Below are 16,867 nucleotides of genomic sequence, written 5' to 3'. Positions count from 1 at the left end.
GCATCAAGAACTCCGGCATTTGGGTTAAGGGCAGTCGTTCACGAAGCTTACGTTTCTCGTCCTTAGATAAAGCCTCAGGTGGAAATCAACCATGACGTTCTTGTTACAGGTAATTTAAAGAAACTGAAGGTCTTTGGGAATTACATTTCTAAGTCTTATTTACAACAAGCATAATATCGATTAAATCACGGCTGTATTCTCGAGTTGCGGAAAAGAGCATATGGCCAAGGTAGGCCGCAACGATATGTTAACACACAAAGCGTATCAGCTTTAACTGCAATAGTGATTACAGTACTGAGGAGCGGGGATGTTTTTCACACACTTAAATTGCTGGTTTCTTTCAAATGTTTTCGTAAGTCTGTAGGAATATCGACATTTGCTGTAATGTTTTGTATAATGTTTGAGTGTAGTTAGCACTCATCTTTAGCATGTCAGCCCATCGATGACATAATAAGTGCCTGGCGGTTTGTGTCCTAGTTTGTCCCGTTGCATGCGTTTAGAAGTAAAGATCGAACTTCGATCAACTGATCGATAATTCTAATCTGTTTATAACAAGGACCAGTAATTTTATTTGGATGTTGCTGAATATTAACAATACGCTGGTATTTAAATTTTTGAATGTATAAAAAATTAAAAAGAAAAAAAAAACTTCCTGATGATCTAGGCCTTCAGCACTTCAGGAACACTTCGATTCATCATCGGCTTCTTTTGAATTGGTATTGCTATGGTACTGGTAAAAGCGATCGCCATGTGTTAAAGTTAATAATTCATATGCAACATCCATCGATATATGCAGAAAGTATTCCCTGTGAAACTGAATATCGTTAGTTGTTTTTCAAGAAGATTCGTGAAGGTCGATTGGGGCCGACAATGTTGCGAGGTTCTGGCGCTGTTTCTGATAATCAGAGGACTTTGGTAAATCAAAATTATGCTTCAAAATTATACAAGCAGAACATTTGTACCATCCGTTGACATTTTGAACCAAAGCAAGCTTGTCAATAGTAGCCTCTTCCCTTTTGATTATTTTGAATAACATATCAATGTAACGCAATGGGTGAGTTCGTGACAGCGGATATTGATCGCATCAGGAGCATAAAAATCATTTATTCCGCTGTCGCTGTCGCTATGGCGGTTAATTTAACTTTGTCGTCTCAGTTCAACCTTGGCGGACGTTGAGTACTCAGACGTTTCGTAACCAAGTTAGACGATTCGTACTCCGTCAATTTGGACTAAGTTGTGTACCAAGTTAGTTTGTTTTATCCCTGGGCTGGGTACGAAACGTCCTGATACCCTGGATACCGAAGGGGCTGATACCGATAGCTTAATAAAGGGAAATGGAACCCGTCAAATTCAGAGTACACTCTTTTTTTGTAAGAACGTCTAATTATGGAGCTGAGGCTGAACGTTCTTATATTTTTTTCGCTTTTTGAGGCTGAAAAAGTACTTAAGATGTTCTTAAATTAACATGACTTTGATGGTGTGGAAGTTATTTTGGAACAATAGAACACTTTTTCCGTGTTTACATAGCCTCATCTAAACACGAGGAGGGTTCGGAGAATTCGAGACAGTTATGCAAACCCGAGACGTAGTCGAGGGTTTGCATAACTTTCGAGAATTCTCCCAATCCCGGAAAAAGTGCTCTATTGCTTTTATAAAATAATTCTCAAAAATAAGCGCGAATCTGAAACGTCACAACCGTGTTTACATACTCTCATCCAAACACACCTATCGACCAATGAGAGCGCGCGAAGTAGCTCAGTTATTTTGTAATTATAAAACCATTGTTACTAGTAATGTTATACAAAACATGCCCGTAATTTACATTTTTTTTGGTGCCTTTATTTTATGTTTGCTAAATAAAAATGTTCTTAATCGACTCCCAGCCTGAGGAATGTTCTTAATACGTTCTTAAAATTTTGGTTAATCTCAGCCTCGACGCTCTTAGAAAAAAGGTTCTTATATTCGTAGTCAGGGAAAGACCTACGGTGTTTTGTGGACGGTGAAGTCCAGAGAAGCGAACTTCGCGCTTCTGGTTTCCCTCTCTCCCCCCGCTAACACCTGCCACGCAGGCTAAGCAATGACAAACTCGCGCATGGATACAGGAATTTTATTAGGCGCCTCCCTCGTCCGTTCCTGGGAAAAACTTATCGTTACAGTATGGAGATCGTCAGGGAGAATTTTGAATGTTGACTTCATGTAGGCTAAATCTAGAGAGGATGAGTGATAAGAGAGTGTTGCCTTCTCTCTCATCCCCTATCGTGCCCCACTGGACACCTAAGGCCATTAATGTAGGCCATAGTCGCAAGGTAATCCCGGTTTCCCAAATCCCAAAATGGTCTTCCTTGTTCGTTTATTTCAGGTCTCACTTGTTCTGGTTGTGAAGTTTTCCGGAATATGGGCGTATTCCAGTGGTCCTCCGTCGAGCACGTGCGAGGACATGGTTCCTCGTCACACGAATAACAAAGCGCAGACTGGAGAGTCACCGTTCAAGATCAGCGTGTCCAACAGTTCATACACTGCTGGAGAAAATCTCAAAGTGAACATCTCCGGAACAAATACGTTTAAAGGATTTATTTTGCAAGCTCGTAGAACTGACGGTTCACTCGCGTCGCCAGTAGGAGAATTCGTCGAAATCCCGAGTGGTACGTATTCTTATTTGTTTCAGTTCTGACTACATTAACACGAGACATTCAGTGTAAATAGTTTATTGAGGATGCGTCAGTCAGTCACCTGATACAGATGTATTCCATCTTAAAACATAATCTGTATCCTTGCAAATTACAACTATGGGTTCTAACAATTAGAACCTTTGCGATATATTTTAATTGTGTTGGGTACTGCTATGCTACATATTTTAAAGATTTAAATTGTTTTGCCTCCATACATTCACTCCTATTTTAACCTTTGTAGAGCGGCAACACCCACCCAAGCACGTCCCTAACTACCTAAATGACCTCTCCACAACGACCAGTTAATCAAACGACTGACAAACAGTTTATACAAAACACTATGCTATATTGTAAAAGGTCACAAAACTTGATTCGTACCGCACGTCGTCGTTGTCTGTTTCTGGTTGGTTTCTGTTTTATTGATATATTTTGATTGTGTTGGGTACTGCTTTGCAACAATGAGCATGTTTTAAAGATAAAAATGTTTGTGCCTTCGGAAAAAAAAACAAAACAAATTACACCCCTACTTCTCCATAGCGGTCTTCTATCGAGAACTGCCACTTTTCCCTGTCCTCAAGATCAAGTTCTAACATAAACGAAAAAAAGAAAAACCCTTAAAGGTATTTAAAAGATAAATTATTCTCTTTAAAACGAGTATCGAAGAGAAAAAATCTCCGAATCTCCCGCGGGTGTTGAACCCACGACCTTGCACTCGCACGTTGTGCAAATGCGTTACCCCTGGTCAAGGGGGACTCTGGTTGTGAGTAAAGCAATTTTTTAGGTTCATATGTGTCTGTAGTTGCTATTGGTGGCCCAGTTTAGCCCCGGCAATTGTGCTGCAACAATATTACAGTCAAACCTCCACTAACGGCCCCAACTTTATGGCAGCACAAAAAATCGTTTTTTCTTTTATTTTACAAAATTTAAGTAAGTCACAAAAGAAAAGTATTAAAAATCTCAAAAAGCGAACCTTTACGAGCTAAAATCTCGCATTTTATTTTAGCAGGAATACATCCAATTTATAGGGTATGCAGACCTGACGGATTTTCGTGAAATTTTCGCCAGAACATTCTAGGGATAATGACAAACGAAATTGTGTCGGGAAATTGGGATATTTAGCATATCTTTCCCGAGGCGTCAATTTACACAACACGTCTTGCATATTTTTAGCTACTCCAACTTTAGATGCTGATATCTAGACAACCAGTCAGAATATCCAAAAAGCCCGACAAAGTTGTGTTGATCGATGCCTTGTGAATAAGACTGTGCAGCCATTTTGCTCGTGTGACGGCATCCGATAGGCGATAAATTCAGTAGAGGAACCCCGGGGGGGGGGGTACTTTGGGCATTTCTGGGTGGGGATGTGCCGCTCGGATACTGGAACCCTTAGCCTATACCAGAGCTAGTTCAGCTGAATTTTGCTACCTTATACTAGAGTAAACTCCCCAAATTCCCCCATCTATTGACACTGTTGAGGCTGATTTGCGTAAATTTAAACTTGCCGATTTGATTTTTTTTATATTTTCGAGTGGCAATTTTTTTTACTAGTCAGTTTTGTGAAAAATTATACCCTATTCTAGACTCAAACGCTCTGATTTATATACCCTATCGTAGAGTAAACTGCTTGAAAACCATACCCTTCACAGCGGCACAGACCTATATAGCCCATATATGGCAGTGCCCCCTCCGGGAGAGGAACCCTCGATCGTTTCACGCCTTACCGGCTGCTGACACGTCCTAAAAGAAAAATTTGCCCAAATTGTATTTTTATCGTAAACGACATTTATTAAGCTTTCTGCTGATATATAGTTTGTTGGAGGTTTATGGAAACTGGCGTACATACAATTTTTTTCGTGAAGGACACCCGCGAAGGTGGGAAGTAACCTTTCATTACCACCCTTACGATGTGCCCAAGAAATATGTGGGAACGTATTCCTCATCTAATGCACCAGCACGAGACCGCGAGGAAAGGGTACAAAATCAATAACGTAGAACATTTATAATTATACATACAAGCTGTAATAACAAAAGCTTTTAATAATAATAAAAAAAGAGGACGAACACGAAAACTGACTAACCTAGAATGACCTAAATCTCCCTCCAGACGCCTAAATAGTCCCTAGACGTCCATGACACCCCGCCGTCAGAATAATAATATTTCTGACTAATTCGTCCCTCAATCGTCAGAAATTACATTTTTCAACGAGCGTGACAAACGTAGAACGTAACATATCACTCTTGCATTTGTAGCAATGAAGGTTTTGTTTTACATTCTTTTTCTCGGAAGTCTCGCTATTCTGACGTCGTAATTAAACGTATCAGAATTTCTTGACCTGCGTAGGGCCCTCTCTTTTTAAATAAGTAAACCTGAGAGCTCTGGAAAAAAAGATTTCTACACACGGGAATCCGAACTCTGGCTAAATGATAATAACTGAAGTCTTTATCTTCCTACTTTTGACAGGAGCTAAACATTTGCGTTGCCCTGGTGGAGATTCGAAGGTAATAATTAAGGATCAGTCATTAGCCTGTAAGCAAGCTCTCTTGGCATCTCTTAGAGTAGAGCTTACTTCACTCCTTACTGTACAAAACAAAGCAAATTGTGAACAGTTGGAAAACCTCGTAGGAGTGGTCACTGAGTCCTTCGATTTCTCGCCAAAAAGGGCTAACACTTGCTTGCATGCTAACCTCTGTGGCATTTGATGTTAAAATTGCACATTGTCTGAACATTTCTGAGCACAATTAACAGAAGTAAGCTTAATTTTTTTTCTGCCTCTCTTGTTTAGAACACAGTGACTCATAATAATCCTGGCAAAACTGAGTGGAACTCCCGCCAGTTCACATGGATGGCTCCCGCAAAGAGTGCTGGAAACATTACTTTTATGTAAGAAGGCACAAGCTGTAAAAGTTACTTGTTTATATTGAAGGCACGGTGGCCTCATGGTTAGTGTGCTGGTCTGGGGATTGAGCGGTCCGGGTTCGAGACCTGGCCGGGAACATTGCGTTGTGTTCGTGGACAATACACTTTTGCTCTCACCGTGCCTCTCTCTCTCCCGCAATAGTGTAAAAGCGCACGCGACAATGCCGATTGGTAAAATGGGTAGAACTGAAGAGTTTGGCGTTGCTTGATTGAGGTTCACGGTGTTAAGCGGGAAGGAAGGAAAAATTATGAATACACGCGGGTTTGTGCTTTTTCCTTCTACACACTGAAACACCTTGAGCTTCAATCGAGCCACAGCAGTAAACCACCATTACCCATAATAAATTTCGACATTGTCGCGTAAGCTTCTCCTTGTTTGTAAGACGACCTTTCTCGAAACAGCTGTAAACGGGTACCGGCAAACGTAATGCTGGGGGTAACCCCGTGATGGACTAGCATCCCATCAAGTGGGGAGTAGAAATACTCCTAGTCGCTTCATGCTACAGAAATCAGAATAAGCTCTGGTCTGATGAGCCACTAGCTGGGCCTGTGTGTAAACTTAACCAAATTACGAAGGCACCAATAAATATACTAAAAGGGATATGTGGCATGCCTACCCCAATTTTGCGGTGTAGAGAACAGCCCGTCTAGATTTTTCACTTTTTGCCGAAGGACTTGTAAAAATTCTGATCAACACTTAATTTCTCCTTGTAAGACCGATAACTTATGACCTGTGTAGTGCAGAAGAATTAGGGAAAAGATCACCCAGTTTTAAGTCAAATAATAAAAATTAAAATTCTTGTCGAAGCTGTTTTCCTAGCAGGTGAAATAACCGTTTCCGTAAAGCCACTTACACATGTCTCGTTTTAGAATTGTCCTTCAACAGACTTCTGATTGTGAAATTCCAAACGTATCACAATTCAAGAAATTGAAATTATTTTTGTAACCCGTTGTTTGGTTTAACTTCGTTTCGATACAGAGTCGTTTCGCTACAAGTCTTCTCGATACAAATGGAAGTCGATTCGATGCAAACTGAAGTCGTTTCGTAGCAAAAGTAAACTAGGAGAAATATCCCATTGAAAGTTTTTTCAGCATCTTCACATCGCATACGACAGCGATCGATCAAAAGAATGTCATCCCAGAAGGAGAAAAATCATTTTTGTCTGTAGAGGTCTGGTAACTTTTTTCTGCTAGCTGAATACGCTGAACTTCTTCTCTGAAAGGAACCCGATTCGAAGGGAAGTCAGACGGGCCTCACGGTGGAGCAAATCGTCCACTTCAAACAAAAACATTTAGTATCGCTTGGCAATTCTAAACTCGGAAATTCTATAATAATTTCAGACTGCCGGGTATCTTAAAGTTTTGTATCGAATTGACTTCAGTTATCGAATCGACTTTAGATGTGTTTCTAATCGACCTCGACTGGTATTGAAACGACTTTGTATCGGAACGACCGGACACCATTAAGTTCTAATGACTGGAGCATTTCATACAGAGTTAACCCAAAGTAATGCTGAGCAATGAACTGCTGCATCGGAAAAAGCCTACGATCTACAGTCGTCGCTGACTTTTGCTAACGATTAATTTGTTTCACGTCAATTTACAGAGCTACCATCGTTCATAACTACGCCACATTTTGGACCAAAATTGCCTCATCTGTAGTTGCTGGGCCACCAGCAGAGGAGGTGGATACAACAAGAGCACCCACAACTGAGAGCTTTCAGGTGAGCCTATCCAAGTGAGATCCGAGCGGCTGTGACGTGCGAATATCCTCGTCGCTGACCAATTGGCCAACGAGACTCGAGGCCGTCAAACGCAACATCGAGCGCCGGTCACGGACGGCGTTCGTCGCTTTAAAGTTTTACGAGATTGAACCGAAAATAATCACTGAAGACTGTGAGAATAGTTAAAAAAGAGCATTGGTAAACTAAATTACAAACTAGATCGAGTTTTAACCTTTTCCAACAAGCTCAGTTTTGAATTACAGTCAAACCTGTATTAGACGGACATCCTCGGGACCCTTGCTAGTGTCCGCTTAATGCCGGGTGTCCGCTGAAAACAGGTTCCCTCAGAATTCGTCTTAAAAGGGTCATATCAATATCGGTCAGTATTAAAAGACCTTGAAAGGGACAAATAGCATTCGCGTGAACGATCGATAACTCTGAAATACCGTATTTCCATAAACAATGATATGTACATGAGGTAAAGCGATTTAAGCATGCAGTAACAGTATGTGTATTGATCGAATCATGTGAAGGTTCACAAAATAAAACAAGAACAAAACTTCTGTAAAAACAAAACCGAATAACAAAAATATTGCATTTCTGTGACAGCTCAGTTTGTTGGCAAACTTAAATGACCGATCTACTATAACGTTGACCAAAAAAAACCATGCCTTCTTTTTGCAGTGTCCATTTGATAAAGGTTTCTAACAATAGAAATGACCATAAAAGTCAAGTTTAAGGTGTCCGCGTCCGCTTAATAGAGGTGTCCGTTGAATACAGGTATTTTTTACAGTGAATGTGGGAAAAGAAAAATGGGACTTGTACTGCTGTCCGCTCAATAGACGGTGTCCGCTTAATATGGGGTCCGCTTAATACAGGTTTGACTGTATTTGTTTATTTAATATATACAGTGTTTATTTTTTCATTTGACGACATGAATTGAAGAGTCAGTTTCAGGAACTTAATTAAATGTGATTATTAGTAATGGGTTTTCGTGATGGCGCAAACTAAAACTCTAGTCTAAATTTGTTAAGTATTTTTTATTTTGGTGCTTTTCCTTTAGTTTACACTTGTTCGTTTCGGTTCATTAACACTACTTGTCTTTTTCTAACGCAGGTAACTGCTATTTTAAGGTCTGCTTGCATGGGGAAGCAGGGATGGCGCAGTGGTGAGAGCACTCGCCTCCCACCAATGTGGCCCGGGTTCGATTCCCGGACCCGACGCCATAAGTGGGTTGAGTTTGTGTTGGTTCTCTTCTCTGCTTCGAGGGTTTTTCTCCGGGTTCTCCGGTTTTCCCCCCTCAGCAAAAACCAACATACAGCTGATTCCAGCTGGCTGTAAGCTGTGCTCCAAGGTCACACATGGACCGTATAGCGGCTGCCAGAGGCGCCAATGTATGCTTTCGGTTCGACCTTGTTGAGCTGCGTCGTTGCTGTACTTTGCGACGGCGATTAGCCGCGACAAAGAAGAAGAAGAAGAAGATCAAAGATGATTGCATCGCAAAATGACTTATTCTTAATGAGATTACAGATCGACAAGATTGGATGTGGCTGTGACACAGGTGCTGAGATTTTCGTTCTTATTGATCTTTGATTGTTATTGCTGCAGATAAACAAAGATGGATGCGGTAAAACAAAAAGTTGCTACTTTGAGCCCGAGAGCTGTACGTCCAGCGGTGACTGCCAGTATCTCGTGACCATGAAACCCGTGGGGGATGAGGATAGTGATGATGGCGAGGTAGAATTTGAGCTCAGCACTACAGGAGAGTGGGCGGCCATTGGTTTTAACAGCGAAAAGAATAAAATGGTAAGAAAGTGTATTCGGTTTGATATATACTGGTAATGCGAGAAAAGCTTACCTTTCCTGTGGCTCGTCATTCCGCAGGTTACTTCGTGACTGTAACATAGAGTGGCTTGTCCGCTGGAGTGGAATGATAGCAATCTATGACAGAACACCATTTCAATATTTTTCCAAATAGTCCTAACGATTTGGCAGAACCCACATAAGTTACACTCCTGGACACGAATGATGTGAAAATATACAATATTTGTCGACTGCAAAACTTGTTGTGTTTAATATTTTGCTCGTCAGCCTGGTACCGATGCTTTAATCTGCGCTGAGGTTGACGGGAACATCTCTGTGGACCACTACAAAGTGGAAGGTCACGGTCGTCCTGACAAGTCCCCTGTAAGTACAGATGTTTACACTTAGGAACTCGGTAAACGTTTACCCAAAGTAAACACATTATTTTTTAGGACAATCTTGGAGAGAAGCCTCGATATCATCAACTGATTCCGAAAATATCATTGAATTTTAGAGACCTGCGTCCTTAGTTGTAGACTTTCGCGAATCATCAGGTGGAGTTTTGAGCTGCCGGTAAGTCATGTGCCAAAAATAACCCAGCTAATATATAGATTTAGCCAAGCCTAAAAGCTGAACTCCTGATTACAAAAAGTTACCCCAGCTTAGACCTGCGATCCGATCGAAAACCTATACCTGGGCAGCGGTCAACATAAAAAAACGAGACCTCGTTTAGCTCTTAAAATGAGCCCGCAATATGGTCACGTGATACTGGTCAGCGGATACCTTGATTTACATGGAAGCGCGTGCGGACGTACGTACCTACGTACAGACGGACGGACAATCACGTGACAACCAGAATTTTTTAGCTCGATGGGTTGAAGCAATGGGGCGCCCCTCCTGCTTCTTCGGCGTGAATGTAGAAAGAAGAAATGTAATTTGCTATTTAGTATTCTAGGGCTAAATGATTCATGGAAGCAGTAGTTTCTTTCAAACTGAGTTGTTTTCGTGGTCAAAAGTTGTGCATGTTATTGGAGGTTTGCACAAATGTTTGGAAAAATAGATCGACGTTCTACCCCCATGTGATCGTTAAAAGTAACCTGCAAAGTAAACTTGTATATTTGTGCGGTCTTACTCAAGAGTAAATCTCTAAATAAAATTGCGCGTTACTTTGGTAATAATACACATGAAAAAATTACTCGATTTTGATTGGCTAAGTCAGTGCAGTTCAAGTGTAACACCAGTGCAAAAAGTGTAACACTAGTGCAAATTACAAATCGAAATTCTGGATTATGATTGACTGAAAGACAATAGGAACTTTTCTAAGAAAATGATATCACGTAAAATGATGACGAAAATCATGTGCTGGAACTTTGAAAAAAGTTTTCTGAAATGAGAAAAATGGCTTCAAGAAAGATCTTCCGGCACTTCCTCCGCGCGAATTTTTTCATGTTCATTTTAATAAGTAGTCAAACGGTTTTTCTCGTTCAATTTCGAGTTAATTTGCACTTGTGAGTTTTTCAAAAAGCTAAAATTACACTCGCTGAAGCGGCCCGTGCAATTTCAGCTTTTTGAAAAACTCACTCGTGCAAATTAATTCCAAATTGAACTATTACCTATATTAAAATAAGTTATTATACTTCACTTACTACATGTGGCTTTGGCTATCGTTGGAACTGGTTTAATGTCCTCTCGTTATTTATTTATTTTTAAATTAAAGTTTTCGGAGAAAGAAGAAAGATGGTAAAATGGCGGACCTGACGGAGTCGTGGCATCTTGTGTATGCAAGTGGTCCCATGGGTAAGTGACGTTGATTTTTATTAATCGCAACCATTCCTTATCTAACACTGTTCCTCTTGAAACTAAACAGATGGCGACGTCATCGGTAAACACTATACTACTCCAAAAACGAGTCCTGAGAAAGTCAAGGTGGTTGACATCGGAACGCTTGGTGCAGAAAAGGAGGGCCCTGAAATCATACAAACCCATGGTGAGACAACAGATCACAGGCTTGAAATATCATTTCTTAATGATCTCTATACAATCCTTGTAATGCTGTTTATGAGAACTTAATGGCGCATCAAGACAATATCTTCTTGTTCATGGTTTTATTTATTCTCGTCTTCTATTTACTTAAGAATCGCATAGCTCAGAGAATTCTCGCAGGCGAGGTATTCAACGTGGAATTGGGATTCTTGAAAGCAAGGCTTTGCGTGATATTGCACTGGAGCGACGACCACTTTCAGAAAACAACATTATTACGTCGTTACATTGGTATAAATCTTGTTTAAACTATTTAAAAATGAGGGTTTGCCAACCACGAAGTTCAAATAAAGTTTTCTGATTCTAGCGGGATTTCTGTTCGCTCGCTCCTGACAGTCTTGACCGTTGATTCAACGGGAATGGTTTTTCGTGAGTGTGCGTTGAATATTGCAACATTCACACAGACGTTTCATTTTAAAAGAAGGCTTTGCGATTCAAGGAAAATTCATAACCTGACTCGTGAACTCCATGTTAAATTTCACGCGAAAAACCGATATCGTGCGATATCGGTTTTTCAAGTGAAATTTAACATGGAATTCACGAGTCAGGTAATGAATTTTCCTATAGAATATGCTTAGCCTACCGCGGTAAGGAGATTTAAGCGTAGATCAAGATCAAAAGGTGAACGCTGCCTGTTCCTTGTAGGTTGTTTGATGGTGATCGCGTGGGTTGGTTTCGCGTCGATTGGAATTTTCATGGCTCGTTACATGAAGGTCGCATTTGGAGAGAAAGTTCTGTTGGGCACTAAAGTGTGGTTCACGGTAAGATGCTGTTCTCCTCTTGACAATGACGTCCGTAAAATAACGTTTTCAGGAGAAGGCCTTGAAAGTGGAGAAGAACTTTGACCATAGTCTCCTTAGTTCGTCACGCAACGCTTCTCTTAAGTGGGGAGATGCGTTGTGTGACATTATGAGTAACGTACAGGAAGGAGACTATTTTGACACTGGAATACTTCACATAATTATTCTACTGTGCTAACTACTTCGCTCGAAAAGTACGAGTGTAATTTCGTGTTTTGTGCATTCCACTATGGACTGGTTTTTAACGACTCATTACTATCTTTTTAATAAGGAATAAAAAGGTTCTACTTTAGCTTTATTTACACAAAGTTTATGGTCGATGTTGTTGTCTCGTAGTTTCATCGATCATTGATGATCCTGACTGTTCTGTTCACTATCATTTCCATTATCATGATATTTGTTCATGCTGGACGTTGGACCAAGGTAAGATGAAATCTTGAATTAGAGCGCCTTTCAAATATTATAGCAGTTTTCACTAGTGTCGAAATTAATTCGCGTGTTTTTTAGTTTTTCAATTACAGTGCTAAGCGATTGGCTTAAAAAACTCGCGCTATCAATCGTCGTTCGCTCGCAATCGTTTACCCGTACTGGGGTCGCGTCAGCTAAATGTATTTGATTGGTTCCCTTGATTGTCTGTTCCCTTTGTGCTTGGCTAAAAGGGTTTTTTGTTGCTCTTATTAGAGCACGTAACGTGATTATTTTTCAAACCATTGATAAAACGAAATTATATTGGTGTTAACTATCTGGAATCAACAGACTTTTGTTAGTTCGGTAGTTTGTTTTAGTCTCTCTCTTTTTTAACTTAACAGGAGGCTGGTGCCCACCCAATCACTGGTATTATTGTACTGGTGTTAGCTGTCATTCAACCAATAATGGCATTCTTTAGACCCCAGCCTGGAGAGGCCAAGTATGTTGACTGATGAACTTCTTCCTTTGCTATTTTCTTTACGGTTGGCTACCAGTATAAATGTTTTTAAAACGAGCATGCGTAAGATGAACCTGGAAACTCTACTTGATGAGGGATGCCGTAGCTGCGATCTATGCAATTATTAATTTATTTATTAATTAGTTTTTTTTAATGCTTTTATTGTTGCTTACTGTTGCGTTTCCTTTCCTGTAGCCGCTTCATTTTTAACTGGGCCCATCGTGGTGTTGGGCTGTCTTCGCTTATCTTGGCAGGTAAGACCTCGTTTGAATTTTTCTTCCTCTACCGAACTGATCTCTCTTAGAATTTTGAGGTTTTTGTTGAAAAATTCTCTACAAGACAAGAGTACATTGTGGATCATGAATCTGGAAGGCAATGAAAATTGTTTCGAACTGTAATTATGGACCAGTCAATTCCCACAGTGCCTATCCTCCTCAGGGCAGTAGCTGGAAATTCGCACACCTCTTAATCCCCGGGCTGGGCATTTAAAATTATACTTTTGCCCTGGGACCTTGCATTTGCCTACCCCTTGGAAAACCCCAGAATAATTGTAAACTATTGTGAAATCTCCGTTATTCAACTCAACAGTGGTGACTGTGTTTCTTGGTATTCGTCTTCCTGCCTCAAGCCTGGATGACTCAGCCCTGTACGCCATGATTGTCTACTGTGTGGGCGTGGCTGTTGTGATCGTGTTTGAGCTTTACCTTACCCTCAAGAAGGACAGAAGAGAAGCAAGTTTCAACCCGTCAGGAGGAGACAAAGATGGTGGTGAGTAAGGACTCGAATCAGCGAGTGAATCGCGAACTCGATCGACTACCTGATAATGAGGTAACATATCAAACACGAAAGATCGTGTTTGACCACATTTCCAAACACCGAGAAAAGGCCTGAAAATATGAGGTGTTTGGTTATGTTGTCTAGCACTGTCTTGATTGTCTGATATATCTTTTCAATTAAAACTAAAACTAAGGAGAAAACGGAGAAATAAAATCTTAAAAATTTATGCTAGTTAGGATCAGGCTCCAAACACCGTCTTGGTCACGATTTTCTTTGTTTAAACGTGGTATATTATGAATGACTGTGAGAAAATTAGATGAACGAGTCTGAGGTATTTGTGAGTGAAAAGCTGAGGAGAACGGGGAGCAGTCGAGTTCATTATAATAGAATACGAAACTGAGTATTCTAATTGTTTTGGTTGAAACGTTAGGACTACATTTCAAACCTGCAATTTGTAATAATTTGGGGCCAAAATTAAAAGGAGCGTTTTCTCTTTCAAGTCAGCGCAACACGCGCGCGATCGTGTTCTCTCAATGAAGTCAAATATGAGAGACTTCATGATCTAGACTTTCCTCTATTTATACATAGGTTTGAGTTTATTGAAATCAAATTGTTCTGGATACTGCTGTTTTTGCTAAATTGTACAGAAAAGATCTTGTTGTCGTTAGACAGAATGGCGGTAATGAAGGCTTGACAAAACTTTCGTGTAAAACGAGGCTCGGGAAATACAATAATACGGTGATCTTTATCGGCTCACAAACAAAATTCAATGGAAGATTGGGAGTAAATTTCGAGCTACTGAGGCAATCAATCATGGACAAATCTTATTACCGTATGTTGGCTGGCTGCCTATAGAGCATCGTATAAGGTTCAAGATCTTAACATCCTTACGTTTAAAGCAGTCCATGGCCTAGCAACAGAGTATCTATGTATCTTAATTAACATGGAACCATCGACCAAGTACAGTTTAAGATCAAGCAAAGGTTTGCTCCTCCAACTATACCACGATGCAGAAAGACGTTAGGTGATAGATCTTTTAATTTGCAGCAGCTGCACCCTCGTTATGGAATAAACTACCACTGAACATTAGAAAAACAGACAATTTTATAACTTTTAAATCTCTTTTAAAGACATATTTATTCAAAGTGGCTTATAATCTATAACTGACATTAATTACATATTTTATGATATTAGAACAATGTTTATAATGATGATATACATGTATAGAGAAAATCTTTTTAGTTTGTTTATTTTATTCTTCTGTTTTTCTAATTTGTTTTATCACTGATCGTGATGTATTTTACTTTTTATTTCGATGTAAATATGATTAGAATTAGGATTTTGATTTTAGTTTTTTATTTGTGAATAGTTTTTATAAATAATTTTGTAAAGCGCATGTGAACATATCCACATGTTGATATGCGCTATAAAAGTGCCATTATTATTATTATTATTATTATTATTATTATTTAGTGCCATCAATCCGTGACATTATCTGTCAGTCAAAGCATGAAAAAGTATTGATTGTCATATCTATTTTTCCCTTCGCAGGTGGTCATGTTGTTATTGAACCCGCTGGAGATCAGGTTTGAGGCTTACTCACTCAAAAGTTCGTTTTCAGATCTCTCGCTCGGGCAAGGTTGCCCAAGAGATCTGGGTACGAGATTGGCTTATTAGCATACATTAGTTTACCGTTACTTTTTATAATCTATCGAGCAATAGGTACAGCCATAGAAAGACATTCGATGATGAGTTACACTTGGTTGAATATATTATTTTGTGGCGAGTATAGTTCGGAAAATATTTGGTGAAGCAGCCAAGGTCTCCGATTTTTACTATCATGTGGAAAATAGCGTGAGAACTCGCGAGTAATCCGTGATTATTACGTCTGCTTGCTGCAGTGAGTAAAACGGAAAATAATGAGCTTGTACGTCTTCCCCTATCCTCCCCCCGGCTGTTTTAAACTTTTTCGAACCAACTTTTTCTTAAAATAGTAAACACTCGTTTGATTGTATATACTGGAGTCAAGTCAAGTGACTCTGACACCGAGTCAAGTGAACCCTTGACTCTGAAGATTACTTCCACTCAGGTTGTCGAAACGTAAGTCACCAACCACAGTTCTTTTCAGAACTACCATCACCTGGACGATCACACTATACGAACTACTGATACTCCTGGGTTCAAACCATTTTCTATTATACACACATTGGATTGCATCAGAAACATATATACATCAGAAGGTGATATGCCTCCGATTGCGTACATTAGAGTTCGTATCTTTTAATACATCGTATATTTTCAGTTTTTGCTTGCACGTCAGCTGATGTTGGGGTTCTTAGTTGCTCTTGTATCTGGTGTTGTCATTGCTCTTGTTGTGCTGATAGCAATCGCTGATGGAGAAGGAGGCCATGAACACGAACACTGAATGCATCAACTTGTAAGTTACTAAGCACGCGCTAACGTACCTTCAGGCTTGTATTTCAGGCTACAATTGTCCATATTTGTTGTTGAGCACCGAAGTCTGTTATGTACTCGCTGAATATGAACAATTTATCTTAGTCCTTGGATGGCCTTACTTGCCCAAGGACACGACGAGGAGTGAGTGAGTGAGTGAGTCCCTACATGACGTTTGGAAATAAATAGAATTCATTATTTGGCGTTACACTAGTTAAAGGTGCTTCTCTTATGATTTCTTTTTTTCTATTTTTTTTCAGATTGGCTGAATCTTGATTAGATTGATAATTATATAATGAAATTCCGAAATTAATCAACCCTGATCTGAGTTCTTAAAACTATTACCAGGTATTTAAATTTAGGTCCACTGAATGGGTACAGAAAACTACGTACGTGGCTGTAGTCTTTGACCCGCTTTGTAGATCTTGTTCTCCGCAGGGAACGTTGTGATTCAAGTGTCAATTTTAGGACCTGTGTCCTTGTAATAACAGCGCCTATCTTTTTTTCTTGCTTAGTCGTGGACAGTATTTTCAGTTCTCCTCTTGTTAAATAAGTCCTTTTCTGCGAGCAATAGGTACAGCCATAGAAAGACATTCGATGATGAGTTACACTTGGTTGAATATAATATTTTGTGGATGTAACATGGATTTAACAAAGATATGATGTAGCAGTTTAAATGCATTTAATATACAACTTAACAACTTTATGATGATTAAAAGTTTTATTGTACTGTGAAGATTTGTTCCTTTTGTGAATCA

The 16,867-nt window shown here is 39.8% G+C and overlaps 1 protein-coding gene and 1 long non-coding RNA gene across 3 annotated transcripts; both read left to right on the top strand.

Annotated features, from left to right (window-relative positions):
- The first annotated feature begins 29 nt into the window (after positions 1 to 29).
- Positions 30 to 16,845, top strand: LOC145467937 (ferric reductase 1-like). Of its 2 annotated transcripts, none has more exons than XM_081451577.1 (18): positions 30 to 109; positions 2,360 to 2,642; positions 5,131 to 5,168; positions 5,453 to 5,550; positions 7,193 to 7,310; positions 8,919 to 9,116; positions 9,402 to 9,497; positions 9,628 to 9,686; positions 10,831 to 10,910; positions 10,981 to 11,100; positions 11,799 to 11,902; positions 12,290 to 12,376; positions 12,763 to 12,860; positions 13,074 to 13,132; positions 13,467 to 13,646; positions 15,207 to 15,241; positions 15,958 to 16,092; positions 16,370 to 16,845. In XM_081451577.1, the coding sequence occupies exons 1-17, from the start codon at positions 92 to 94 to the stop codon at positions 16,078 to 16,080; spliced, it is 1,794 nt and encodes a 597-aa protein (XP_081307703.1). In that variant the 5' UTR covers positions 30 to 91; the 3' UTR covers positions 16,081 to 16,092; positions 16,370 to 16,845. The 2 variants fall into 2 exon arrangements, with proteins under 2 accessions (XP_081307703.1, XP_081307702.1); XM_081451576.1 differs by having other exon boundaries at positions 11,799 to 11,914.
- On the top strand, positions 7,317 to 8,620 carry LOC145468039 (uncharacterized). The gene is made up of 2 exons (XR_014042146.1): positions 7,317 to 8,392; positions 8,427 to 8,620. It is a non-coding gene; the product is annotated as an uncharacterized LOC145468039 (long non-coding RNA).
- Positions 16,846 to 16,867: the final 22 nt, after the last annotated feature.

Source organism: Orbicella franksi, chromosome 14 (assembly GCF_964199315.1).
Source record: "Orbicella franksi chromosome 14, jaOrbFran1.1, whole genome shotgun sequence".
NCBI lineage: Eukaryota > Metazoa > Cnidaria > Anthozoa > Scleractinia > Merulinidae > Orbicella > Orbicella franksi.
This window is presented reverse-complemented; position numbering and strand designations above follow the sequence as displayed.